This window comes from Amorphotheca resinae (genome assembly GCF_003019875.1).
Source record: "Amorphotheca resinae ATCC 22711 unplaced genomic scaffold M430scaffold_2, whole genome shotgun sequence".
Taxonomy (NCBI): Eukaryota; Fungi; Ascomycota; class Leotiomycetes; order Helotiales; family Amorphothecaceae; genus Amorphotheca; species Amorphotheca resinae.
In genome coordinates this window covers 533,371-560,511 of record NW_020194472.1, presented here as the reverse complement: position 1 = coordinate 560,511, position 27,141 = coordinate 533,371, and the positions used below count along the sequence as shown (strand labels likewise).

Sequence of the window (27,141 nt, the reverse complement as noted above, 5' to 3'; positions counted from 1 at the left end):
GTACTGTAAATGTGATCACGTGAAGCTTAGTCGCGGTGGAAAATCCCGGAACTGACCTCGAGATTTCTTCTCCAACCTCCCAAGAGCTTCTCAATATCCACGACGACCCACGTCCGCTGCCATCCTTGCGATAGCATCTCAATTGATACCAATTGCTGTATCGCACTCCACCCGATCATCCTCCTTCCGTCGACTCCGTGTCAAGGTCGACCGCCAACTGTCCAATGGCTTCGACGGGGCTTAACGTACGTTCGGTTTGTTTGCGCAACGGAGCTGCACGTTTCTATTCAATTGCAAAGCTGCCAGAAATTCTGGAGTCTTTCTGAAGCTATTTAGTGGCTAACTTTGCCCTGCTGCAGGTCGCCCGCTACTCAGCGCTGGGTTTCGGCATCATCTACGGACTCTACCACCAAGCACAACTCTCATCCGCTGCGAAGCTAGCTGCGTTAGACAGAGAATATCAACACAAGCAAAGCTTGATTGAGAAGGCGAAGGCGGAATACTCAAAAAAGAGCCAGCAATCGAACCCAAAGACGGGGAGTGGTACGTTTGACCCGTGTCTTCCTCTACATACTGCCGATCACCTACATCGGACACCTTCATGACGGTCAATGGGATATGAGGCTTGAGTGAGGGCACAGGTTTGGCAGTGCTGACTGTCTTGAAATAGTTGTATCAGACCCTGAAGATTCGCAATTCGATTTGGAGGCATTCTTGAACTCGGTTGCCGCGGAAAGCAAGTAGAGGGAGGGCCCGGCTAGGAATGTGAAGATGAGGCAAGATAGAAGGCACCAATTGGTGGAGCATATTGTGGTGGGTGATCTGGCCTACAGCGCGATGCCATTGCGGTTCATACAAAAGCCTTTAGACGTCACTTAGCATGGTTCTTGTACATTGTACTATAGTCCAAATCGACAGTTGGAACAAGCAGATGATGACTTCTCAAGAGATGGTGAAAGACAGCAGCATATCACCGGGCAACGCGATTCTTCTGTCTGGGGAAGCTGTATTCCCAGTTACTGATATCTCAGAGCAGAGACTGCAGGACGCTCTTGGGAAGACCGGCTACAGATCTACATCATGACAAAGTGCCAATTTTTGATTTCTCAGCGCCTGGGAGAGAGCATGAATTCCTGGCAGATACTCGTACCTTATTACTTATCTTTCGGCCTTGCAGAGCACGTCAAATGTGCCTGAGGCCAGAAGGCTTCGGTCGCGGATTAAAGTAACCCCCGGTACCTCTTGGCACTTGACGCGGAAGCTCGAGCGAACAGACAGATATACCCCAATTCCCGCATCAACTTGTCTTCTTCAACGGTGACGATGACGGGCACGACTGCTGATTCCCTTTTCAAGGGGAGTACGGCGAGGAATACTAGGGGCCTGTTAAGAATCACAATTTTGTGTTTAGTTGCAGCCGCCGCCATCGCTAGTCGTCTGTTCTCAGTTATTCGTACGTATGCCTCTTCTCAACTCGAAACGCTCCAACGCTGTCTTCTCTGCGCCAGCATTGACAATTCTGCTAATGTCCAAAAACTGGTCACTTCTGGGTCTCTAAGTGTGCTTCTGCTGACTTGACAATTATAGGTTTCGAGAGTATCATCCACGAATGTCAGTTTAAACCCCCTCACACCACGGAAGCTCCTCTTAGTTCCGATGTTTCACTTCCACCTCAGATATGGAAGTTTCGCTGAACTGACAAATATACAGTCGACCCGTGGTTTAACTTCCGAGCAACAAAATACCTTGTCACACATGGATTTTACGATTTCTGGGATTGGTTTGATGATCGAACATGGCACCCGCTTGGTCGAGTTACGGGAGGAACTCTGTATCCAGGTCTTATGGTGACCAGCGGTGCCATATACCATGCACTTCGAGCACTGACGATTCCGGTTGATATCCGAAATATTTGTGTGTTGCTTGCGCCGGGCTTCTCTGGATTAACAGCGTTCGCGACATACCTTTTCACGAACGAGATGTCCACATCTCCTTCGGCTGGCCTTCTCGCCGCTATTTTCATGGGAATTGCGCCGGGTTATATTTCACGATCAGTTGCTGGCAGCTACGATAACGAGGCGATTGCTATTTTCCTTCTGGTGTTCACTTTCTTCCTCTGGATTAAGGCTCTCAAGAATGGCTCGGCTTTCTGGGGCGCTCTCTGCGCCTTGTCCTATGGCTACATGGTTTCTGCTTGGGGTGGATATGTCTTCATTACCAATTTAATCCCTCTGCACGTTTTTGTGTTGATTTTGATGGGACGCTTCGGCCCGAGATTATACGTCAGTTACTGCACGTGGTATGCTCTTGGGACGTTGGCAAGCATGCAGATTCCTTTCGTTGGTTTCTTACCAATTCGCAGTAGCGAACATATGTCTGCTCTGGGTAAGCTTGATCAAGGTCTTTGTGGCAGAATGTAGCTCATTTCTCTCTAGGCATTTTCGGACTTCTCCAACTAGTCGGCGCTGTCGAATTCGTTCGTTCGGCTGTTCCAAGCAAGCAGTTCAAGAGTTTGGCCATTGGATTTGGGCTTACTGTTTTCGCCATTGCTTTCGCTGGGCTTGTTCTACTCACCGTAACTGGTGTGATCGCTCCCTGGACTGGTCGATTCTACTCTCTATGGGATACCGGATACGCCAAGATTCATATTCCTATCATCGCCTCAGTGTCGGAACATCAGCCAACAGCCTGGCCGGCATTTTTCTTTGATCTCAACCTCCTCATCTGGCTTTTCCCAGCCGGAGTCTACCTCTGCTTCCTCAAGCTGAATGACGAGCAAGTCTTTGTTGTCGTCTATGCTATCCTTGCCAGTTACTTCTCTGGTGTCATGGTCCGATTGATGCTTACTCTCACTCCTATTGTTTGTGTTGCTGCAGCATTGGCAGCATCACAAATCTTGGACACATACCTTACCATTAAGTCTCCCGAAGAACCTGGAAATATTGCTCCTACCGACGCATCTAGCAGCAAAAAGGCTACTAAACAAGAGGTCAAACAAGAGGGCATACGCGCTATGCGCGAACCTTTTGTTGGTATCTACACCCATTTCTCCAAATACTCTGTGGTTGGCGCCTTGTCTGTGTACCTCTTAGTCTTTGTCCTTCACTGCACCTGGGTCACTTCTAATGCTTATTCATCCCCCTCTGTTGTTTTGGCAAGCAGAATGCCAGATGGAAGTCAGCACATCATTGATGATTACAGAGAGGCATATCAATGGCTGCGCCAGAACACCCCAGAAGATGCCAAAATCATGTCTTGGTGGGATTACGGTTACCAAATTGGCGGCATGGCTGATAGACCAACACTCGTCGATAACAACACATGGAACAATACCCACATTGCCACCGTTGGAAAGGCTATGAGCTCTAAGGAAGAGGTCAGCTATCCAATCATGCGTCAACATGAGGTGGACTATGTCCTCGTTGTCTTCGGTGGTCTCCTTGGTTATTCTGGAGATGATATCAACAAGTTTCTGTGGATGGTCCGAATTGCTGAGGGCATTTGGCCTGACGAGGTGAAGGAGCGCAACTTCTTCACCGATAGGGGAGAGTACAGAGTGGATGATGGAGCCACTCAAACTATGAAGGACAGCTTGATGTAAGAGGCATTATTTTATCACATGGAATCGTAACTAATAATTTCCAGGTACAAGATGTCATACTATAACTACAACTCGCTTTTCCCCCCTGGACAGGCTCAGGATAGAGTACGTGGTGTTAGAATGCCAGAAGTTGGACCTGTCCTCAACACAGTAGAGGAGGCTTTCACGAGTGAGAACTGGATTATCCGAATCTACAAGGTCAAGGACCTTGATAACGTCGGCAGAGACCACGCATCGGCAGCGTCATTTGAAAGAGGAAACAAGAAGAAGAAGACAACAAAGAGGAGAGGCCCAAAAGTTTTAAGGACTGAATAAAATGGGAAGTCACGGCCCTTGTATCATATTTCATAAAAGTGTCTAGTAGAATGTACCTTATTCATATACTTGGCTGGCCTCGAGTGAGCTGTTGATACACAAGTCTGATAAGGTCTTCTGTAATGATGTGTGTTTAACAAGTGAGTTTACGTCTGGTTCCTCGATAGATAGAAGGTGAATAATGAAAGGGAGCTGTTACCGAATATTCTGCGTGTACAGTTGTTAGGCTGTAGTGGTTTTGGTCGTTCCTGGATTTACTAAAGGAAAATTCACTTTCCTTCCCTACCTGACGTATCGTCTGTTCGATCTAGTTACAATTTCGACTCAACTGTCAACTCTCGACAACACTCCCTTCACACTACGTGCTACGTGCTACTACTGTTGCTCTTCCATCCACTACGTGCTACTACTTTTGCTCTTTCATCCATACTTCTTCCGAATACAACAACGAAGTTATCCGCCGCAGCTAGACAGCTGCTTCATCAGGAGAACGAATGCTCACACTGTAAGTTAATGCCAACCTGAAGTTCCATCTGAACTCTATCGGCCCATCAACTCTACCTTCGATCTAACGTATCTCCTTTAGCTACGGACCTTCCCGCAGGAGGAGGGACTGTAACTCTAATATGGAGACATTCATTCCGGCCGGCAGGCCATACATTACAAAGGTCAATGGTCGACTTGTCATGGCACGAGGGAAGAGCGACAAAACTATCAAGGCTATTGCCCTTGCTGGAACTAGAGAGGTGACCAAGCCTAGAGAGGCTGCCATTGACTTCTTGGGGGAGGCCTTCGGAGTCAGAAGTAGGGTTGTACACAGACGAGCCCAGTCACTGGAAAGACCAGTACTGAACCCCTTGATGATCACTGGCTTGCCATATACTCCCCAGCAGTACCTCACATACTCGACTCCTCTTTCTCAACATGTCTTCTCAATGACGCCGAGTTTCATACAAACGCCACAGATCCAGCAACCAATCCAACAACCAGCCCAATATACGGCGGCACAACCCCAGCCAACCAGAGTGGATTTTGATCAGCTCAGGCTTATTGATGCTCACTATAAATCGATAAGTGGTGATAACGCCCCCAAGGAATCCTCAACCACCGTGAACAATAACCGCAAGGACGAAGGATTGAGTTCGAAGACCACGGTCCCAATCACAAAACATATCTGTGCAAACTGCAGAGAATTACGATCCAAGAGATATCATGCTGAACATCCTATCAAACCAGGAGATACCCCAACTCCAGAATTCTGTGCGAAATGTAGGAGAGACGCTAGCTCAACAGGCAGCTCGAGCAGCTCGAGCAGTGGAGGTCGAGGCAAGCATAGGAGCAAGAACAAGAAGAAGGCAAATAGAAAGAAACATCACAAGGTAGGTTTGTTTGGCAGTACTTTCTTGACTTGCGTTGACGCCAGATTAGAAGTCGAGCAAAAGTTTGAGTGAGGATGAATCGTCAGAATCACAAACATCCAAGACGCAGCAAAAGGTTCGACCTAAAAAGGTAAGGCTGCACGCACTTGCGAACTATTAACTTAGTACTGATATTGTGATAGAAGAAGATAGAGGTTGAGCCAATACCGCAGGATGATATCATTGTGGAAGAGGAACATTCAGAAGAACGACGTCCTCTCCACAAGAACGTGAGGATTCCCTGATATCCCTAGGTTTGTGGTTTAAACTGATTGAGTAATAGAAGAACAAGAAGACCAAAAGTTACCTGGAAGAAGATACAATCATCGTCGAGGAAGAACATTCTGAAGAAGAGAGTGCACCCAGAGGAAGGACCCGTCTGCGAATAGACGAATCCGAAATCTCAAGACGACCTCTGTCGCCATTAGTTGGTCACTCTATCATTGGAAGATCTCGATCAAGAGGTCGACAGGAGCGTGACAGCATACCAGAGAGCATACGACATAGACAGGTGCCCAAAGGAACCCATGGATCTCCTCATTCCTTCTACCGATATGTATCGGCACCCGAGTCCCGTCTTTACCCCGAGGAGGTGAATAGGAGTTATGGCAGACCAAGTCCTGTCCAGCATATGGAAGAAGCTATTCATGAGCCTGCCCGATATTCACAGGGACCTAGAAGACACGAAGGAACAGCTCCCCGTTCAACGATGGCCAATAAAGAGAACAGCTTTGAATCAAGCTCATCTCGTTCCCAACGATCTGCGCAGCGTCGTCGCTATGAGCGCTTACACCCAAATGACGGCATTGTACCTCCTTGGGAAGCTCCACACCCCATCCACCAGCGATCCGGAGACAACACGAGTTTCGCCGCTGAGGAATATGCATACAGTCCGGGAATGCCGTCCAACGTTGAAGGAGGACGCCGAGAGGACGAACACAACGATGGAGTTGATTTGAGACCTCGACGCAGAACCGAGAGGTTTCCAGCTGAAGATTATGCTCATTATGAAGGCGTCTGGGCAGAGGATAATATTTTTCAAGCCATGGAGGAGCCTATTCAAAGAGGTCCCAGTCAACAACAAACTACTTACCGTTATGATCGGCCACGAGACTCGGAATTGGGAGATTTTGAGGCTGGCGCAGGATATGCCTGGTCCTGTATGTCTTTCCATCCCCTTTTCTTTGTTACACTCTAATATTCACTAGACATGTCACCTTCTGATCGCCTCCCACGCGTTCCCACGCCCCCATCAACCCTTCACGACATTTGGTCATCACCATACACTATCAGCATCGACGACGACGAAGCAGCCCGTAGAATGTCCGAAGTACGAAAAGGCAACGCCGTACAAAGAGATTTCCCACGTCAACCGAGACAAAACCGAAGTAGAAGCAGATCTAATAATCATCGATCACCGTTTGTCCGAGAAGCTACGGATGGCGGAACCGAAAAGGTCTATGCCCCTTCGATACACTCAATGGAATCAGATCCATTCTATTGCAATATCGATACACTTATTAATGGTCTGGATAAGATAGAGAATCTGGTGGAAGCTGAAGCGAAACACGTTTCATTCCGGAGTAAGGACTCGGTGGAGGAGGTTGCGGAGGCCTGGACTGAGAGTGAGGGCAGAATGGTGAGTGGGAGGGGACATTGGAATACCGGAGGATGGAACTAAGCATAAGACTACAGTAAGGAAGTTCAATACTGTGAGATCGCTCTATTCGGAAGAAAGAAGATGCGAGTTGAGGCAGTGCAATTGTAAGCTAAATTCAAGGGGAATACCTGTCATACTTGAGCAGGATAATAGTCCAACTCTCCTAGTTTAGTTACTGGGCAATGCGAGACTCTTGAATTTTAGAGTGTTTAGGCAGTACTTCATGGGACTCAGCCTCATGCACGAGGCATACGGACGAGCAGTCATAGAGACCTTTATAAGCACTGACTAGGACTACTAATCATCCTTCATCACTATCGTCCACTAACTGCACTCCTTGAGGGGTTCACTCGTGAGCTCGCCCGCCTTGAGCCCCTGAATCCAGCTCCTTAATTGGAAGCGTTCCCAATACAATTCTGCCACGCCTAATCTACGTATAGCCTCTTTTATTGGTACGTTATAGGCCGCTTCCGAATTGCCTCACTTCTGGTCCTAGCTGGGCAAGAGAAGAGTGGGCCGATAGCCCAATCAATATGCCACCGTACCAGACAAAATCTCACAGAATCCGCGCTGTGGGAATTGGCGATACATGACACGTGAAGAAGTTTGAATTGGAATGGCCTTCCCATTAGTGGATTGGTACCTGTTTTTTTGTTGATCTAGTCAATGCAGGCATGCCACATCTTACATAGAGCCATCCACTTACCACTCAAACATTACATAGGTATCGTAGAGTGAGTTATATCCAGGCCTCCCTCCACTGATCTAAATCAGAGTTTCAAGGGCTTTGATCCAACCACGACTATGCGACATGCTACTTGACACCAATAAACGCAATACCCTCCCTGGCCTCGCGCACCGCTTTTTTCAAAGCTTGCTCTTCGACATCCGTCCACTTCACACTCAGCTGATCCCATTTCTTAATCTTGTACTCGCGCTTGAATTGCGCCTGCATGGCTTGCAAGCGACTCATTTCGCGCGGGTCGCCCGAGCCAGAATAAATTATGAACGCGGTACAGGGCGGGAGCGCATCGTGGATTTGCTTTAGTCGACGTACGAGGGATGTCGTTGCCTCGCTGATGGTCGTGTCTGGGGAGAGGGAAGAGAGGACAGGCGGTGGGAGAGTGTTGGTGGATGAGACGTGGAGAGGGTTGCTGGTTGCGGGATCAGTAGCGGTAATATCTTCGGGAATTGCAACGACAGGAAGTGTTGCTTCTAAGGCAGTGGCGGTGGCTTCGATTGCATCGCCGCCCTGTACCTCAGATGCTGTCGCGTCCCCTGTCTCCGTCTTAGGATCAGCTTTCTCATCCTTCGCAGCCTCTTCAGCAGCCATCAGCTTGTTGTTATTCCACCAGCCCTTCAACGCTTCTAACTCCCTCAATCTGCCAAATACAAAATCGACACCACCTCCAGGAATCTCCTTTCCATCAGGATCACCCTTCGTAGCGCGGATAACACCCTCCATCACTTCCTCGTCACTTTTACATCCAATGGAGAATGTGGCGGCCGCTCCGGCTCCTTTCTTTGGATCACCCCAGTCCACAGCTGCGCTCGACTTCCCATTCAAAGGACTGGGTATTGCCGAACCTCCTTGGTTCTTGTATTTCACCCCGGTTCTGGCAATACGCTTGAAGAAATTCTCTCCTTGCGCATCACTAGTTCCCCAGTCTTTCCCTTTCTCGCATTTCTGCTTCACAAGATCAAGACAAGTTCGAGCATCTTCAATGGAATCATGACCGGCTCCTGGACCGCTCGTACCGTGTCCTTTTTGGATTTCACGGTTCAGGTAACGCTGTGCAAGCCATTTCAATGATGATTTGAGGGGCGGGCCACGAGGGTGAGGGAAGATGATGGCTGTATCGATGATGTAGGGGTGGGTGAGTTTTAGGGCGGTGAGATCGGAGTTTAAGGAGTGACCAATTAGGATGGTACGGGGATGGAGAATTTCTAACAGCTTTTTCTGGATATCTGCCAATGTTGTAGTGACTTCCGCAAGCATTGTTTCTGTGATACCAGAATACCTAAGGGATGATCAGCTAAGCCCCAAGACAAGATATGAACACTTACATGGTCAGATAATCAATGATGGGATTGTCTGGCTTGACTAGCTCATCAAGGACGACTGTACCATCCCAGCTAACAAGACTAATGCGCGTGAGAGAAAATTCGTTGTCTCCTGTTTTGCACATCTCGCAATCCATGGCTAGAATATCTCTCCCAGCAGTTAAGCTACCACTCTCAATCTCACTTTCTGGCGGAGAGCCTTCATCGTAGTGCTTGACCAGTGTATCAACCCATCCATGGCTTTGTGAGACACCCGTTGAAAGTCTATGTTCCGCAAGGGCAGCCTTTTCGATATCAGTGTCGTATATAGCAGGGTGGAGTGTGTAGTCGTTCTCAAGTAATTCTTCCGCGGAATGAAGAAACTCAGTAATACGGGTCCGCGTGTTTTGCCAGCCCGCAGGTTCTCGGGCTTGCGACGCGCCCTTCTTGTTCTTTTTTGCATCCTTCTCTTCTTTAGATTTGGGCATTGGCGCTGTAAGCATTGCATGTAATGGGGAATGCATCCTTGCATACTTGTCGTCTCCTGGTGTCTTAACAGGCCACAGTTCTTCGAACATGTCTGCAAATGGCTTCATTCCAGCGGGCAACTTGTCTGATATGAGTTTGACAGGATAGTAATCATCTGGTGAAGAATAACCGCGATCTTTTCCTGAAGGCTTATTTTTGTTTGGGGTGGCCTCCGTATCTCCCAGCTTCCCCTCAACATCACCATCAGCCGCCACCATATCAAACATGGATTTCTCCAGACCCGGAACCATAAGAACGACGACCTTGCGAAACTGATTTCGATGTCGCACAGAGACGAATTGTGGCGCTGAAGCATCTGCCAATATGTATAACACCAAGGTTTGTATATCACTGATCTTTATCTGCGATTGTAGTCTTGAACTGGTCGAGAATGTGATCGCTGGATAATTGTTTGAATCCTTGTGGGGTATCTTCTTGGGCTTCTTCGTTGGCCGTCCATTCTCTACGGTTTGCCATTCTTGGGATTTATTCTCCTCCTCATTCTTTGGCGAACCCGACCCATTATTGCTGGACGATCTTGCAGATGTCAGACTGAATTCTGGGAGATCTGGCTGGCGAAGCAGCTGTAGCGTATTGGCCATACCGAATTGATTGGGAGGGCTTTCATCTCGGTCCTTGCGCTTCCTTTTGTTCTTGCTGGCGTCGGATGGTCGATGCTGATGGTTATCAACCGCATCATGGTCGCCGGAAGCCATGATAATTGAGGTTGTGCACGCTCACAGGGGCACAGAATGGAGGTTGGCTGGTACTGTAGAACTTCTTGTAGGAAATCTTCAAACCGCGCCTCGTCGTTAGCGAGAAGTGGGGCCAACCCCAATATAGACAAGGCTGCTGACAAGGCTGATGAGGCTCCGTAGTCGAACAGTCGAACAGGAAGCTCAGGGCCCTTTTTGGTGCTTAAGCTCAACAGTGTTATCTATTCATGCTAGCCTCAGCTCCCAGGAGCCGTCTATTCATTATTTATAACCAAGATAAGTCGATTCTGGAGCAGAAATCCATCGGCACAGCCAGCCAGCAAACCCTGCCAAGGATAAGCGCGAGAAGTCGCGTCGACGCGTTAAACATCCGCCGACATCTTCCCCATCTAAATCCAGAAGTAGGTGCGCATGATTGGGGATCACACCTCAATAGGTCCTAGTTCAAGTGAAATCAAAGCCACTAGCATAGCTGGATTTTAACAATCTGTTTTGAAGCTCAAGTCAAAGGCTCGCCGCCCAGAGCCGCCGCATCTGACCGGCAACATGGAAAACGTTATATGTTCTTGTTCCAACTGCAAGTCGGAGTTGGGGTGTTTTAGAAACTCCTGGAATGGGATTGGAAACACCTATTACAGCCCCGTGTATCCTCCAGCGTCAGTCATCAATGGATTCGAGGCCACGAGCAACATCTACAAAGCGACAGACAAGACCCAAATAGAAGGATCGTAGGTGATCCGAATCTCAGACGATAATTGAAATTTAAAGGCTAATGTGGTCCTATCAGTTACTTGCAAGATATGGTCTGCAAAAATTGCAAAGTAGTATTGGGATTACGATGTGAAAGTGCTCCTGAAGGACATCTCTTAAAGAAGCGAGTCATCCCCTGACTCTCACATCAGACTCAGAATTCATTACTGACGTAAAATAGAAACCAGCTCATATTGAGATTGTCTGAGATGTCGGTGACATCGGAGCGGACTGGCGAGGAGGCAGTTATTTCAGTGCAGAAAAAGTTTTCACTGACCCATCCTGGTGCAAAGAAGCCCCCAGCGGTGCGAAGGGCAGCTACCGTGCAACCAAGCCCTCGAGCTCAAACTCCTAGCTCTCTTGGCCAGGGACATATCGCCAAGGGTGCCATGTTACCTCCCCCAGTGGACGATAAGCTTCAACGAGAATTGGAGAAGTTCAAAGTATGGGCAACGGACGCTATCAAAGGTCAACAAAACGACATCGATCGGTTTGGTGGAGCCATTGACCGTATTGAGAGAGAGCTGAAGTCTTTCAAAGATTTCATGCAAGAAGTTCGTACCGAGCTTGCAGCTCATAGTCAATCGCAAGCGAGTCTAAAAGAGGAAGAGCTCCCAGTTCTTAAAGAAGAGTTTCATATGCTTCGGAATGAGCTTGCTGCCCATCGTCGATTCCAGGAGAGTTTAAAGGGGGAGGAACTTCCAGTTCTTCAAGAGGATCTGGATGCCCTTCGGACCGAGCTTGCTAAAACCCAGCAGTTGCAACATGAACTTAAACATGAAGATCTTGCAAGGGTTCGACAAAGCGTTAACGGGTTACGGCAGAACTTTGACTCGAGAGAGGAAAACATAAAATTGGCAGAAAAAGCTACCCGGTTAGCACAGGATAAACTGGAAACATTCACAGATGATGTCCGAAAAGCCAACAGCGCAGCCAACGAGGTCAATATATTGAGAGGAGAATTTGAACACCTGAGAGCACGGCTCTCGTCAATGGAAAACGCGGCACAGGAGGCCCTGGTTTTTCGAGAAGCCAACAGCAGAGCCAACGAAGTTGATGTATTGAAAGCAGAATTTGAACACCTGAAAGAGCGGTTCTCGTCCATGGAAAAGGCAGCACAGGAGGCTCTAGTTTCGCAAGCAGCCAAAGCCCCTGAGACAAGATCCGCCACCCGCCGTCATCCTTCAGATCAAGGGAATGTGGAGTTCCTAGGGAGTCAAGGCAAAGATTCTGGTTATGGAAACTCTCAGCCGTCAATAAGTAGACATCTCGTTCGACAGCCGTCGTATGAAGGAGAAGTGGAAGAACCATCTCTACCGAAGCGCAGGCATTCTCGACTGATGGACAATGACGAGGAGTCTCGTGAACGCCCTATCAAGAGGCCAAGGCACTCGACCAGACTAAAGCTTGCAAAAGATCATTCGGCGAATGGCACCACAGAGCCGTCACAAATCCAGCCCGAAACGCCACAATCTCCCATAATCATATCTTCGAATCACGGCACACCCTCACCTATTCTCAGCCATCACGACGTTCAGTATGAAGATGAGGCATCAAATTACCAGGATGGGGATGAAAACAGCAACCAGAATGATGATATGCAGTCTACTCCTAAGCAGCGACCTACTAATTCAGAGAATCTAGAAAGGAGAAAACCTGTTGCACATCCTAGAAGAGCATCTGGTTCAACCACCTCTTCTGCTAGCCAGCTTAAAGAAACTGCAGAGTCAACGCGAATAGACTCAACCTCTAAACTTTCCGCGGCAAAGAGGCTTCGACGACCAACCGCTAAGCCTGGCACACCCTCTTTGCCCAATATCTCTTCCGAGAACAAACCCCTTCCATCCACACCCATGGTTATAATTCGCAGCGTTATTGACCATTCAGTCCAAGATAAGCCTGCTTCAGACCCTGTACACAAGAACTCCAAGCCAAGCAGCGGCGTCGTCTCCACCCCAGCAGATAAAATAGAAGGAGGCTCATTTCAACAGGAGCTGAAAGGCTCAGCGCCCGTGAGCAAAGATCCCAAGATCCACTCGAGCACTCAATTATATCAAGCGAAAAGGACAGCGTCAGATAAGGAGAACAAGACGCCTGCGCGAGCCAGACAGTATACTCCTGATGAACTCAACACGACAGATGACGCTCTAATGAGTTCTACCCGGAAGCGTACATCAGATGGTGCGATAATCATGAAGCGTAGGATCTCCAGTAACGTCTTGATAAACTCAGCAGGTAAGATTGATAACCATTCTTATTGATCCGGGGGTCTCGCGCGCGAAAGATGTCGAGCAACTCGTCCCAGCGGACGACGAGACCGGTAATCTTTCAGCCCAATCCAGAGACCACCCAAGCGTATCCCACAACGCCCCCAGCCCTCCATATTTACAATGATCATCCCCCGCTCCATAAACAAATGAGCCCGCCCGCTAAGCCTAACTTCTAGCACCTGACACCCCGCTGCCCTCTATCGAAACCGACAGCCCATTGCAAACCGCCTTCCCACCGCTCTCCACACCCGCGACTGTGCCCACGAATGTGCTCGTGCCATCTACAGAAACCTCGAAGCAACGACCATCCGAGCAGGCGCGGACTTTCGGCTGCGATATCTGTGGGAAGTACTATAAATCCGCTGGGGACGTGAAGAGGGTAAGTGAACTCTTTCTTGCAATGCTTGCGTATATGTAAGTTTGATGGCTAAGGTTGTGTTTTTCTTGTTTCTCTGTAGCATAAGACACTTTCGGCGAGTTGTAGAAAGGGAGAGGGGGACGGAGATGGAGATGGACAGGGAGGTTCGAAAGGGGGCAAGGACGAGGCGAGGACTGAGGTGAGGGATGAGACGACGAGGAGGAAGTTGAGAGATAGGGAACGCTTGGCGGCGGAGATATTGGCGAGGGAGGGCTGAGCGATCGGAATTGTATATCGCGAATGTGTAGCTGTATCTACCTGCAGTACAGGCTCGGATTGTAACACGGTGTTTCTTCGCCGTATGGTTGGGTTGGATATGGGAGCATGCCGTTTTCCCTTGCCCTATGACCCCTATTCATACCCCTTTCCCTTTTCCTTCTATTTTTCCCTTCATAACAAGCTTTCATTTCCGAACCCCATCCAACGCAGAACCCGCCAAGTCCCTCAAGCCCTCAAAGATCTTCCTCGCATATTCCTTCCCATCACGGCGCTGGGCTTCCTCACCCACCCCCAAAACCCACGCATTGAGCGCACTCCCCACGCCGCCCCTCGTCCTCTGCACCGCCTCCACATCCGCCAACGCCTCCCTCACCTCCCTCCCAAAGCTCGTCTCCTCCCCATGACTCTTCCTCACCAGCTCCCTCACACAAAGCAGCAAGACCTGGTTCGCGGATATGAAATCCACGTCTCCGAGCTCCGGAACGTTCTGGAGCAGCTTGGCGATCGTGTACAGCCGGATGACCCGCACCGGGTGATGCGGCTGCGGGTACGTGTACACGTCGCTGTGGAGGTACAGATAGAGGAGGATGCGCAGCGCTTGCGTGTAGGTGCTCTGGTCGGAGAGGTAATGGAGGTAGAGCTCGTGCAGGACTTGCGGGTAGGGCGGCTGAGCGACCTGCTGGGTTCGTTGCAGGGGCTCGCAGGTGCGGAGGGCGGTCTGGAGGAGTGAGAATTGCTGGGCTGAAGAAATTGATGGATTGCGGCTGCGGGTCAGCAGGTCTTGGACTTTGGGGAGGATATCTGGGACTTTAGTGGCGGAGGCGTCAGAACATCGCGCTTGTGCGAAATTTCGGATTTCTTCTTGACTTATGAAGAGATCGAGAGGGGGGTAGGGAATCGATTGCGATTTCAGGAATGTGTGATAGGGTCCATCATCTTGTTCGCACTTCTCGCAATGGCATGTGAAGAAATAGCGGTCCTTCAGCTCGTGCCGTCTCTCTTCTCGTGTTTGCGTGGTGTCGATATATGAGACGAAAACCTGATCTCCTTTCTTGATTGGATCCAGGGTTCGCAACGTCAGCTGTCTCCCATCGAAAATGATTGTGGCGTTTGGAGTACATGAGTGATTCGCCAGGGAAACCACAGGTTCAAAGCATAGACCGATAGGAGTGCTATCTGCCAGCGTTACGCGGAATGCGTTGGTTGCCATCTAGTAATATATAAGTATGTAGACGTCCGAGATCTGAAAGACACATGACTTACTCGACAGAGCATATTGATCGCTGTTTCCATGCAGGTCTGGGGACTTTTTGTCCACTCCACAGCAGCTTTTGCTTGAAGAACAATTTCATCCCATCGTTTCTGTTTCTGCAGCTCTGCTACATGTCCTTCAAGCCCTGCCCAACGCGGATCTGGCGATGTTCCAATCTCCTTACGGAGAAGCAACTGTATCAAGCCCCGTACAGCTGTGGGTGCAATCTGCGGCAGCTTTCTATAGATCTTGCATTCCTCCTTATGAATCGCTTTCCACGCCGCTGCCTGGCAGGCGATCGAACAGTACTGCACGACCTTGCATCCAGTACATCTCTTCAGACCATTTTCGGACTCGAAAAGACATTCGGAGCAGACCCGATCCAAAGCCGCATTCTCGACTACTATTAGGAAAGGCTTTGCAATTCTGATAATTACCTCGCCCGCCTCTAAATCACGGGTTGCAGCGAGCCCATTTCCCAACTCGGGATATTTGACAACCTTCGTATTGTTGATATTCATCTTCTCTTTCACTCCACTTGATTGTTGAGACCGGGAAGGGAAAGGCCCAGAATATTCAGAGAAATCGGAGAAAATTGGAAACACAGGAACAGCTTAAAGACATATCCTACTTCTGATATCATAGTAGGTGTGGATTTTGAGAAGAGACGCGGACAGAAGTATGTTCTTTAATGCTATGTACACCCTTATTCGATTCGATTCTGGCACACCAAAAGTTGCCAGTGATTGGTTCTTTGCCGAGTGAAGTCTGACGTCGCGACCCCAATATTCAACCTCCTCGATGCAGTCCCTCATACACCTTTGCTGGGAGCAGTCTTATGCTTGGGAAGGTTTCATAGTTGGGCTATGAAAACTATCTGTCTAAACAATTCGCACCTCCCTCGCCGATGAGTTTACAAGAAGGCTTCACCATTAACCTTAAGAAATCTAATTAATGCTTTTACAAAAATCTGCATTTCATACGTACAGGCACAAACTTTATATACTATACGACTCCACTAAAGCACCTATGCTACAGCAGTGGGCTTAACCCCCACCATATTCCAGCCCAGAAACGGCAAAGAAAAATTACTTTCTCTAATAGACACGCTTGAAAGGAGGAACGGCCGCACACTCGTTCTCATCAAGTGTGTTAGCAACCACTGATCTGTATGTCAGGTCAACCTTTCCATGTGGCTGCTTTTGGAATGAGAGGGTGTGCTTCATCCACTCCTTGTCGTCTCTCTCGGGGTAGTCCTCTCGGGCGTGTGCGCCACGAGATTCCTTTCTCGCGGCGGCGGCGGTGGCAGTTTGTGTACTACATTCCAACGGTTAGATATGCAGGCTCTCATTTACAAGACAGAGGAATACTTACGCGCAAGTCAATAAGTTTCTCAGTTCCAGGGTCTCAACCAAGTCGGAGTTCCAGATCATGCTTCGGTCCTTGATACCAATGTCCTTGAAAGTTTGGTCGACTTCGTTGATCTTTCTGACACCCTCGTCCAAACTCTCTTGTGTTCGGAACACGCTGACATCAGTCTGCATGGTCTTCTGCATAGCGAGACGGACCTCGTGGGTGCTCTTTGGTCCATCGGAAGTTCTGATTTGGTCCAGAACGCTGATGGACTCAGCTCCAGCATCGGCGCTGATCTCCTTGTGGGGCATTCCGGGCTCGAAGTTGTCGCGGACAGTGTGCGAGACAGCACGACCGAAGACAATCAAGTCAAGGAGGGAGTTGGCTCCCAGACGGTTGGCACCGTGGACTGACACGCAAGCGGCTTCACCGCAAGCGAACAGACCTGGGACAACCTTGTCCTTACCCTCGCTATCAACAGTGAGGACCTCACCAGTGTACTTAGTAGGAATACCACCCATGTTGTAGTGGACGGTAGGAAGGACAGGGATGGGTTGCTTTGTGACATCGACACCGGAGAAAATAGAAGCGGTCTCAGAGATACCTGGGAGACGCTCGTGGAGGATCTCGGGAGGCAAGTGGCTGAGTTGGAGGTAGATGTGATCCTTGTCAGGACCAACACCACGACCTTCTCTGATCTCCATGGTCATTGATCGAGAAACGACGTCACGACTGGCCAAATCCTTGGCAGTTGGTGCGTATCGCTCCATGAATCGCTCACCCTCGGAGTTGAGGAGGTATCCACCCTCACCACGAGCACCCTCAGTGATCAAGCAACCAGCTCCGTAGATACCAGTGGGGTGGAATTGGACGAATTCGAGATCTTGGTTAGGGAGACCGGCACGGGCAACCATGGCCATTCCGTCACCAGTGCAAGTGTGTGCAGATGTGCAACTGAAGTATGCACGTCCGTAACCACCGGTAGCCAAGACAGTGTTGTGTGCGCGGAATCGGTGCAGAGTACCATCCTCTTGGTTGTAGGCGATGACACCCTTGCACTCTCCATCCTCCATGATCAGGTCAAGCGCAAAGTACTCGATGAAGTAGTTTGTGTTGTGTCGCAGAGACTGGCCGTAAAGTGTGTGAAGAAGAGCGTGTCCGGTTCTGTCAGCAGCAGCGCAGCATCGGTAGGCCTGTCCACCCTTTCCGTACTTTTGCGATTGGCCACCGAAAGCACGTTGGTAACTACGAACGTTAGCATAGCCAATACAACTCCCTCGATTGCATCTTACATCTTGCCGTCTTCTGTTCTTGAGAATGGGCAACCGTAGTTTTCCAACTCGATAACAGATTGGGGTGCCTCTCTCGTCATGTAGTGGATAGCATCTTGGTCTCCGAGCCAATCTGAACCCTTGACAGTGTCGTACATGTGCCATCTCCAATCATCCTCGTGCATGTTTCCCAAAGCAGCATTGATACCTCCTTGTGCGGCAACAGTGTGACTTCGGGTTGGGAAGAGCTTAGATATACAGGCAGTGTTGAAACCAGCCTCGGCAAGACCGAAGGCAGCTCTCAGACCAGCACCACCAGCGCCGACAACGATCGCATCGTATTCATGGTCCTGCGATATTCATCAGCTCTGTGTCCCCATCCAAGCCGGATTGTCCGAGTTACATACGATGACGGGGTATTTGTTGCTAACAAATGGTGACGCTTCCTTTGCTCGGAGGGGCGCGTGTGTTATGATTCGGGCTAAGGGAGTCAGCCAGAAGTCCCTGATTGAGATTCAATTGAATGGGTGAAATACCTGCAGGTCTAGTTGAAGAGAAGGCTCTCGTCTGGCTCTTCAATGCCTTCGAAAACTGCACGAGAGCTGGTTAGCACTGTTTACCCGCATTTCACGCCGAGGTTTTCACGTGTATGATTGAGGAGGGGGGCTTCCACATACCGAAGGGCCAGCAGCAAACCGTCGCATGGCGAATGAAGACATACTGGGAAGGATTGCACCAGAATGGCAGAAGGAGGGAGAGGAGATTGGGGGATGTGAATTTGAAAGCAAGTCTGGATCGATAAACTGATGTCGACGATTCGAAATGCTACTGCGGTACGCTTCCGAGCGGCGAATGGACCAATCATGATGTCGCTCATATTTGCTTACGAACTTCCCTGTGCCGAGCAGGAGCCGAAGCTTCAGGTGCGCTTCCGGGAAATCGCGGTCATATTTTGGGGGCCTCAGGCAGCAATATTATTATATCCATCAATCAGCTGGGAGCGGGAAGAGCCGGTTGGATTGATAAAGGGCGTCAAGGCTATTATACAGCTACATCATATCCCCATCCCCCTTTGCCCGTACTACCTACTCTCACCCCCTTGCTCGGCTTCCAGATGCTTAGGAGAAAAGTAAGAAAAGAAGAAGTCTTCTCTAGATCCAAGGTTTCCAATTTACTTTTATACTGTTGCGAAAGACCTGCCCATCACTATAGCAAATTAGGCTCTTGAGTATGACTTTCCTGACATCCTCCCATCCGAAGAACATAAAGCCAGTGCTCCATTTCAAGAATATCCCATTGTCCAACCCCGTTTGCATCTGCTTCTACCGTTGTTGCTCTCTCCATAGTAAGTAAACCGCCCTACTACATCCTCGGTATTACAAGCCCCAAGAGCAAAGCCACGGTCTCATACTTCGACGCGAGCAACCCACAAACCACAAGACCCACTATCCCCATAAACCCAGCTCGGGACCCGTTGCAGATGAGTCTAATAGAGTGTATATACCAGACCGTCAGAAATGTAGCTATGGCCAAGTGGTCTGAGCATAGCGTAAGAGTAGCCATGAATGCGTAGCAGCAGGTGCCCAGTGCAAGTATGATCACCTTCACCCGTTTCAGGAAAGGGGTGAGAAGGATCGCAAGTCTCTGTTTATGCTCCTCTGTGAGGAATGGTTTCGGGGTATCCTGATCTCGTGGCGGAGCAGCAACGTATGGGAAATACACGGGTCCAGCGTCTAGCTCCACTGGCTCTTGCTGTGGCATTGGTTCTTGCTGTTGTCTTGGCTCGGGCTGTGGCTCTGGCTCTCGCTCCCAGGCATTCAGCTCTGAGGAATGCTTAAGCAAGAGTCTCGGCTGCCACAGTTTCCCATACCGCTCATCAATCTTGAATGGCCAGGGCTGCGGCCGGATGTCGAGGATTTTGCGATACGAAGCCTGATGTTGCTTCCTCATACGCTCGCTATACTCAGGGCCGAGCGAGTCGTCCGAGAAATAGTTCTCATCGCCAAGCTCGAGCTCTCTATTCTCGGTATCCGAGTCATCGCCGAAATGTTCCCTGTTGATTTCTCGGGCTTCGTCGTCGGGGAGGTAGCAGTGATTCGCTGCTAGGCGGAAGAGCTCATTCGATTGTACCATCTCTTGACCTTCAGAATGGCCCGGTGGTCTGGGACGAAGAAGTTCAAAATCTTTCATGACTTCAAGCTCCATTTCCGCAATTGCAAGATTGATTCGTAGCACTTTATCCATTGACAGCGTAACGTAGTCTGGATCCACAATGGCGATGTTCTGGTCTGAGGCAGTTTTCCATCCCTGTCGATCCATGACTCCGTTCGCAATATGGGTTGCCATGTTCCTGGATCTCGTTTTAATGTCGCCCTGTTCTTCCAGCAATAGTTCACCCTCGCAACGAGACACCTCTGTCAAGGTCCATGGAATACACAGAAGTACGTGCGTCAGGCGGGTATATTCAGTTTCGTAATAAGTCATCGATAGGCCAGGCGAAATTGTAAGAGTAAACATATGGGCCATATAACGCTGGATCTAAAGCGTGTCAGTAACTGAATCACAACCCTCAATTTGGGTTATATCTTACCTTCTGTTTCGATAGATTGTCCTCATCTAGTAACTCCAGTGGCTCCTGAAGTTGACTTTGCAAGTTCCTCAAAATTTCTGCTTGTGTGGGCATTGGTGATTCCGATACATGATTGATGAACATACTGGCTTCTTCAGCTGCAGCCTCTCGTGCGTCGCCTTTTACGTGGAACTCAATCATACGCAAGATCTCCTCTGGTAATATGCTGACTCTCTCATCGCTTCCATCTCCCCTTGGAACGATCCAACAATCTCTGAAGGCGTCCATAGTTCTGTACCAAAGACGATGGAATTTGTAACCACGCAAGAATGACTCAAGAGTTATAGGGACAGCCCATATCAGCTGAGCTGCTGTTCTTCCCTCGACTAGCCAGGGAGCTTCCTCGATAAAGCGCAAAATGTCTAGGTCCGTATTGGACATATTGACCGTAACAACTGGAAAGTACTAAGATGACTGAATGAAGGGATGGAGTTATATCTGAGGTTCAAGCCTTATTTAAAATCAAAACCAAAGATTGGGAAAGAGCTACGGAGAGAATCAAGCAGCTGACTACCAATATCTTCCTTCATCTTCGACATGTAGAAAAGTATTTAAATGCACTTGTTTCTTTGTAGAAAAGGATTCGAGCCAAAGCATTAAGGGGAATGTCAGCAATGCAGAATCTTTGATCATGTTGACGGAAACGGAACTCCGGAATCCACAAATTTGGCAGAGAGATAAAGTCAAGCAAGCCCATATGTCTAATTGTGGATCCGAAAACTTTAAGGCTCAAAAGAAGTGGTCGGCAACTTGGAATAAATATTCCCTCTGTCGAGAGAATAAGGGAATTGAAATGTGATACATCCAGACCATCGTCTTCCAAAACTCATGATCGAGTTTGCGAGGACCGAAAACAGGATTATCAAAGAAGACCAAAAAAAGAACCCTAGAAATAATCAATCAGCGAGAGCTGGGGTCCACCTTTGAAAAGGCAGGTATGAGATGGCTGCACTTCAAATCATAGGTCTATGTTCGACACTCTAAAAGCCTCTTTGTGTCTCTCAACAGCATACGCCACCTTCACAAGCAAGATTTCCAATCCGGCGACTACCGCCGTATAAAGAGGAATGTAATGTTATTCATACTCGTTCGTACCTCATCAGTCTATCATAACCCATGCCGTGCATTGCCTAACCCATAGGCAAGCATTCCCCATCAGGCGACCTCTATGAAGTTGTGGCCCGTTCGTCCCAATCCTACCCCTTCCTTTCCATTTTACCAGTTGCCAAAGAAATAAAAACTTCAATCCGTCTCCCATCCCTTGCCACCACTTAAAGTCTACTCAGCGAGGACCATCCTCAACATACTCAAAAAGCTATCTCGCAATTTCTCCACCTCAGCCACTTCTGGTTTCGTCGGTTCACCCGCTGTCCGTCGGAGACGATCTTGCCTTCTCGCTCTCCTCTTCCTCTCGGCCGCGATCGGATGCAAATCATCATCGCTATCGTTCTCATCATCCTCACTGCTATCCTTCTCATAATTCATATCCTGCAAATCCATCTGGTCTACCCCAAAATCGGTGCTTCTAAACTGCATCTGCCCCGGTAGCGCCTCCACGCCCATAGAGCCACCGCCTTCTGCAGCCATCTTCTGCCGGGTTTTATCTTGGTGCCATTTTTTGCGCGCCTCTTGCCAGGAAATCAAGGCGTCAATTTCCGATATGGCTTTATCTTTGTCTATCTGCCCGACCGATAAAGCGCCCTCAAACAGGGCGTTCATATCTAGTTTTCCGCCTTTGGGGCCTTTACGTAGGAACTCGAGGATCCCTTCTATCCAGGCCATGAGTTGGGTGAATAGCCCATTGTCATGCGTGTGGACCTCGTGGACAAATTTGTAGAAATTGTGTTCGTGGCGCTGGCACAAGTCGATAAAAGCTTGCACGGTCTGGTTGGGGTCGGCGGTGACATCTTGGTCACGGCATGTTTCGACTACCTGAATTTTGAAGTTAGTCCAGAAGCACGGCTGTTAATAGAAAGTAGTACGTACTTGAATCATATCGTCGACAAAGACGGAAAAGTCTGTGAGACTATTGTAGACGTTTGCCGATTTGTAGACGCGGACCAGTGGCTCGTAGAAGATGGTAAACAAGTCCTTCAACAGCTGGAGAGTGACAGGCTCCTCGATCATGCTAAGCATCATAGCCTTATCCCGTTGCCTTGTATACAGCTTCAAAAGCTGCTTCATGTATGAAAATAACTGGGCGCCTTGCTTCATTTCCTCATCCACATTATCCACAGCATTATTCCACGCAACATATGCATTGAAAATTTTGCCTATTTGCTGCGAGTTTAGTGGAGGTTCAATGAGCTCGGATCGAAGAATGACCACAATCAAATCCACATCATCAGTTGTTGACTCCTTTCTGATCTGATTTTTGATGTCTTCCGGACCATCGGTGAACTTCTTTAGTTTTTGGCAAAAGACAGGTTCTCCAATCTTTGCTACAAGGGCATCGATGGATCTCTGGAAGCTCCGGATGCCATCGTTCAAGGTCATAGAGAATATCCGTTGCATAAGCGATCTGGCACCAAATGGTTGGGCTAGGAATATATCTAAAATGCTGGACATAACAGCAGCAGGGTTGGCAATCCGAATTGCGTTCTTCATGATTGTATATGGAACCATCGAATGAATTTTCTTCGCCTGTGCAAAGAGCTCGGGCGAATTGTCCTCTGCCAGGAAAAGATGGTAAATGGTCGCAGCAACTTCGATACGAAGCCATTCGGCGAATTTCTGATACTGCACGCTGAGATCCTGAATCGTTGGCTTTTCCTTGATCTCCTTGAACAATTTAGTGAGGCCGTTAGTCTCAACGATATCACGCCGGAATCTGCAGATTGTCAGGGCTCGGATTTTTTGGTCTCAAGGAACGGACATACTCCTCCATGTAGACATCCAGCTCTGCAGCACGCTTCCTCGCGATTTCATAGAATCTCTTTTGTTCTTCAACTCTCTTTTCATCCATGGATTTTCGCCGTGAAATATCTTCCACATCTTCATCCTTGAGCGTGATTGGTTGCAAGGTCAAGAAATCTTGAATAGCTCTTGTATGTGCAATTTGGGTGTTGCTGAGAAGGCTGCGGAGGAAGGCTCGTAATGATATCCGCTGATTTTCACGCCATAACGTAACAGACTAGACGTGAATTAGCTTGGTATCTTCTCTCAGCTTTTTAAAGGGGTCGGACCTCTCCTTCAGATTTTTGAGCGGCAGGGAGACGTGGCTTTAGGCCATCCGTGGAGGATCGGGGTGAGATTCTCCCCACTGAACTAGCCGATATAGATCTGCGATGATCTTTGAAAGTTAGCATATATGTTAAAGGTTAGATCAATAAGTTCTCTTACCTCGAACGGACAAGTTCTTCATAGATGATTCAGCTCCCGCGGTGCCCATGGTCGAAACGGAAGACATAGATGATGCGTCATCATCATTGCCTCCCATTACCCCACTGATCAGATTCGAGGCCGTAGAGCTTTGCTTGTTCTTCTTTGGCATCGGAGGGAGGACCTTGCCTGCCAATTCCGTCCGTAAACGTTTGTGAAGTCTATTAAAATCCCCATATCGTCTCCCAACAAAGAACTCCAGCTCCCCCTTTCTCTTGACCCGTAAAACGAATTCCTAATTCAGCTATTAGCACATAGTCTCGCAAGTTATTAGATCAGTTAGACTTACAGCATGTTTGTGGTATCTAATGTTTCTCTTTACCATTGTAGTCCTGACGCCCGCCACGTTAACATCCCAACCATTCATGTAATGCCCCTCTGGTATCGTCGAAAGAACCCCCTGATCAATCGCCCCCGAATCCACAACCTCCATTTCCGAAAAGCGTATTCGTTCCTCATATCCAGAAGCCGTTGGGATCCCCGAAACCATCATCAACTCCACGAGTTTCTGGCATTTTAAAGACAATTTCTTGCGCTTCGTCTCCTCAAGTCTATCTTCCGAGGAAGAGATGTGTTTATTGGCAAAGGATTCGAGAAACTACAGAATAAGTTAAAAACTAGCCACTTTTGAAGTGACGCGTACGTACCACTTGCAGCTTGTCTTGCCAGAATTCCTTCTCCTTCGCCTTGTCCAAGAAAGGGAACTCTCGGATATGATGGACGAAGAGATACCGCAGGATTGGTAGGTCGGAATCGAGTGGGGAAACTTCACCGAAATCAGATTTAAAGGGAGCGCCGAATCTTCGCAATGCGGTTGGGGAGTTCAGCTCCGTAATCTCGTATTTGACTTGTTGGGAGATAAGCTCGCGCTTTAGGTCTGCGGATTGTCAGTCTTAACGGCTTAATATCAAATAGAGCTCTGAGATATACAGTGTTCTTGCTTCCCCGTGAGGATGCGACTATGTGAGTTCTCCGTGTCCGTTGGTTTGGGAGGCGCAACAGTGCTGCTTTCTGATATCTGCAAGCCATTTTCTGCCATGATTCCAGACAGCCTTGTTCGGAAGCGTGGCGTTCGTTGTATAACGCCTGGTGAACTGTCCCAAGAGTCGTTGGTGATATGTCCAGCAAAAGCCGCAGGAAATTTCACCAAGAAGCCAGATCGAGTTGAGGCTGGCAAATCCTACCTACACGAGCTTGAGCTTGCTCCGCCCACCTATTAGCGGGGTAATGCTTGACGACGTCCCCTGACCAACGGCAGCTGGAATCGAAAGAGATGCACGGAGTAGGAGACAGAGGGAGAGGAGGAGGAGGAGGAGGTAAGATAAGATCGTGGACCCTGAGTTGCAGGGCGCGGCAGGTAAGGCCGCACGACTCGACTGGTTTGGTGCAGTAAGGTAAATTTTGGGGTGGCCGTCGTGATAATCGTCATTGGCGCCTGCGTGCTCTTCCTTCTCTCACCGTATTCGTATTTCCCTCAAACGGCAGGCCCCCGCACAGCCACGCGGCCGCTAGTGCGCGCCACCCCCAAGCTCAGAAGTCAGGGCACTCCTCAGGTACCGCCACAGCACCGGAATATAAATATATCAAGGCATTTATAAATATAGAAGCGTCTATATGCCCGGGGAACTCGCGGTTCTTGTTCCTTTTTGAAGAGCAGTTTCATGGGATAAGAATACTGCTATAGAAGTCTACAAATACAAGCTCTTGAGTCTGTCATAAGCCATGGAGCAATGGCCAGTCAGGGGCAGTCACTACCTTAGGGAGCTTCTGGCCATTGGACAAGGCGGCTAGAAGTCCTCTCTGCTTCTCAGTTCGATTAGTATTCAATCTTCAATAGCTAATCTGAACAATGTATTCGTGTCTCCCTGGATATCCGGGTAACTGTAACCCATCACATTCATCGGGTCATCGTAAGGAAAGATTCATAGCTCATCCAACAGTCGTAATCTTGGGTCCTCATCCAATCCTTCCTGTTCCGTACCCCCATCCCGCATCTTCTTCAATGAATCCGCAGCATTCCTCTTCAAGCTCCAAGTCCCGTTGCGGATCTTCTCCAGCAGCTCAGGTGATGCTATCATAATGTCTGAGACATTCATCCCTTTCAGCGCGCCCGGCTCTTGGGTTCTCACAGGCGTATACTGAAAGATCGAGAACGCAATGAAGATCGCCGCGGCAATGGACATGACCACCCAAAGCACCCTAAATCTTTTCCGCGCCCTGTCCTGCCACTCCTCTTCCGCCTTTTCCCACCCCTCGACTCGTTCCCGCACCACGTCGACCCTAGCTGTTAGAGCCCTGATCCTCCCCCTACCCGCCTTAACGCGCTCTCCCAGGCCCTCAATCTGCTTCTGCTGACCCTCAAACTCTTGGAATCCAGCCAAAGAACCCTCGACCTCCTCCACTACCTTACTAGCTTCCACCTTAAACTCCTCATTCAGCGACCTCGTCATCTTCGCCAGCTCCTGCAGACTCGTAATCATGCCTTGCAGCACGCTTAGCTTCTCTAGCACTGAATAATATGTATTATCCAGCCTCCTCGTTGTGTTATTTGACAGCGTATTCAGGTCCATTAACGCATTGCGCAGCTCCCTATACGCATCCATCCTTAGCTCAAATTCGACAATGAAAAATGATGGGTGGGGATGACAAACGAAGATCTCAGAATTCCCCTCTCCTTCTCCTCCCTCACTTCAATTTCCTTGACATTCTTCCGCTCGGCCTTCCAGCTCAGCAGCATGCCTTCTAATTCTGGACTCGTGCCCAGAACGCTCGCTCGCCGGCTAGGGTTCTGGCTGTGTATGGGCGTTACGCCCTCGCTTTTTGACCCGTCCATCTCCGCACCCATGAGTGAGGCGCTAGACCGTGGGTTTGAATGCGCGGAGTGTGTGTCTTTCGCGTGATGCCGGTGGATATGGTGATGGTGGTGATGTGACCGGTGTAGCTTTGGGAACGAACTGGGTTCGGTTATGGAGGGGTTGGATTGGTTCTTGGAGCGAGGAGAGGGAGGTGACTTAGTAGAAGATGCCGGGGCATCTGACAGTTGGGATGACATTGTGTGAAGCGTCCTGGGAGGGTTGGTTGTTTGGTTATGATGATGTCGAAGTACCACTATCGTAGAAGCTTGTAGGGTGAGCCGAAGGACCAGATGTGCAACTATCACATGCTACCTTATCAAAGCACTCTGAACGAGCCCATGCAGTTTCCCATACAATTTCCTATACTGTTCAAAGCATTCGAGAATAGGTTTCTTTTCATATCCTAATTAAGCCTTTGACTCGGACCCTTGTCTTTGCGACGGATCTTTTGTCATCCCAACT

At 49.0% G+C, this 27,141-nt stretch overlaps 10 protein-coding genes across 10 annotated transcripts; 4 read left to right on the top strand and 6 right to left on the bottom strand.

Moving 5' to 3' along the window:
- Window positions 1-86: 86 nt before the first annotated feature.
- M430DRAFT_133318 (hypothetical protein) lies at window positions 87-744 on the top strand (the record flags this gene model as incomplete). Its single annotated transcript, XM_024862292.1, has 3 exons — window positions 87-245; window positions 360-543; window positions 671-744. Exons 1-3 carry the CDS (start codon window positions 225-227, stop codon window positions 742-744), a joined length of 279 nt encoding a protein of 92 aa, XP_024723736.1. The 5' UTR covers window positions 87-224.
- Window positions 745-1,323: 579 nt separating this feature from the next.
- Window positions 1,324-3,916, top strand: M430DRAFT_47643 (glycosyltransferase family 66 protein; the record flags this gene model as incomplete). The annotated part of the gene is made up of 5 exons (XM_024867944.1): window positions 1,324-1,453; window positions 1,588-1,611; window positions 1,711-2,385; window positions 2,436-3,597; window positions 3,646-3,916. 5 exons carry the CDS (start codon window positions 1,324-1,326, stop codon window positions 3,914-3,916), a joined length of 2,262 nt encoding a protein of 753 aa, XP_024723735.1.
- A 483-nt stretch (window positions 3,917-4,399) lies between these two features.
- Window positions 4,400-7,032, top strand: M430DRAFT_272517 (hypothetical protein; the record flags this gene model as incomplete). The annotated part of the gene is made up of 7 exons (XM_024865560.1): window positions 4,400-4,421; window positions 4,503-5,295; window positions 5,345-5,425; window positions 5,478-5,564; window positions 5,618-6,494; window positions 6,543-6,973; window positions 7,030-7,032. The coding sequence occupies exons 1-7, from the start codon at window positions 4,411-4,413 to the stop codon at window positions 7,030-7,032; spliced, it is 2,283 nt and encodes a 760-aa protein (XP_024723734.1). The 5' UTR covers window positions 4,400-4,410.
- Window positions 7,033-7,808: 776 nt separating this feature from the next.
- M430DRAFT_24970 (hypothetical protein) lies at window positions 7,809-10,281 on the bottom strand (the record flags this gene model as incomplete). The annotated part of the gene is made up of 2 exons (XM_024865174.1): window positions 7,809-9,015; window positions 9,062-10,281. The coding sequence occupies 2 exons, from the start codon at window positions 10,279-10,281 to the stop codon at window positions 7,809-7,811; spliced, it is 2,427 nt and encodes an 808-aa protein (XP_024723733.1).
- Window positions 10,282-10,827: 546 nt separating this feature from the next.
- On the top strand, window positions 10,828-13,292 carry M430DRAFT_24969 (hypothetical protein; the record flags this gene model as incomplete). Its single annotated transcript, XM_024865173.1, has 2 exons — window positions 10,828-11,009; window positions 11,213-13,292. 2 exons carry the CDS (start codon window positions 10,828-10,830, stop codon window positions 13,290-13,292), a joined length of 2,262 nt encoding a protein of 753 aa, XP_024723732.1.
- Window positions 13,293-14,122: 830 nt separating this feature from the next.
- On the bottom strand, window positions 14,123-15,711 carry M430DRAFT_15864 (hypothetical protein; the record flags this gene model as incomplete). The annotated part of the gene is made up of 2 exons (XM_024863341.1): window positions 14,123-15,148; window positions 15,202-15,711. The coding sequence occupies 2 exons, from the start codon at window positions 15,709-15,711 to the stop codon at window positions 14,123-14,125; spliced, it is 1,536 nt and encodes a 511-aa protein (XP_024723731.1).
- Window positions 15,712-16,003: 292 nt separating this feature from the next.
- On the bottom strand, window positions 16,004-18,533 carry M430DRAFT_133306 (hypothetical protein; the record flags this gene model as incomplete). Its single annotated transcript, XM_024862291.1, has 6 exons — window positions 16,004-16,507; window positions 16,565-17,788; window positions 17,836-18,164; window positions 18,222-18,295; window positions 18,351-18,405; window positions 18,492-18,533. The coding sequence occupies 6 exons, from the start codon at window positions 18,531-18,533 to the stop codon at window positions 16,288-16,290; spliced, it is 1,944 nt and encodes a 647-aa protein (XP_024723730.1). The 3' UTR covers window positions 16,004-16,287.
- A 463-nt stretch (window positions 18,534-18,996) lies between these two features.
- M430DRAFT_55942 (hypothetical protein) lies at window positions 18,997-20,824 on the bottom strand (the record flags this gene model as incomplete). Its single annotated transcript, XM_024868572.1, has 2 exons — window positions 18,997-20,352; window positions 20,405-20,824. The coding sequence occupies 2 exons, from the start codon at window positions 20,822-20,824 to the stop codon at window positions 19,177-19,179; spliced, it is 1,596 nt and encodes a 531-aa protein (XP_024723729.1). The 3' UTR covers window positions 18,997-19,176.
- Window positions 20,825-21,721: 897 nt separating this feature from the next.
- On the bottom strand, window positions 21,722-24,863 carry M430DRAFT_94984 (hypothetical protein; the record flags this gene model as incomplete). Its single annotated transcript, XM_024869873.1, has 8 exons — window positions 21,722-22,375; window positions 22,430-23,273; window positions 23,323-23,576; window positions 23,629-23,735; window positions 23,786-24,059; window positions 24,114-24,422; window positions 24,472-24,701; window positions 24,755-24,863. 8 exons carry the CDS (start codon window positions 24,861-24,863, stop codon window positions 21,722-21,724), a joined length of 2,781 nt encoding a protein of 926 aa, XP_024723728.1.
- Window positions 24,864-25,665: 802 nt separating this feature from the next.
- On the bottom strand, window positions 25,666-26,971 carry M430DRAFT_32949 (hypothetical protein). Its single transcript, XM_024866264.1, has 2 exons — window positions 26,476-26,971; window positions 25,666-26,413 (listed from the first exon to the last, which is right to left on the bottom strand). The coding sequence occupies exons 1-2, from the start codon at window positions 26,874-26,876 to the stop codon at window positions 25,747-25,749; spliced, it is 1,068 nt and encodes a 355-aa protein (XP_024723727.1). The 5' UTR covers window positions 26,877-26,971; the 3' UTR covers window positions 25,666-25,746.
- Window positions 26,972-27,141: the final 170 nt, after the last annotated feature.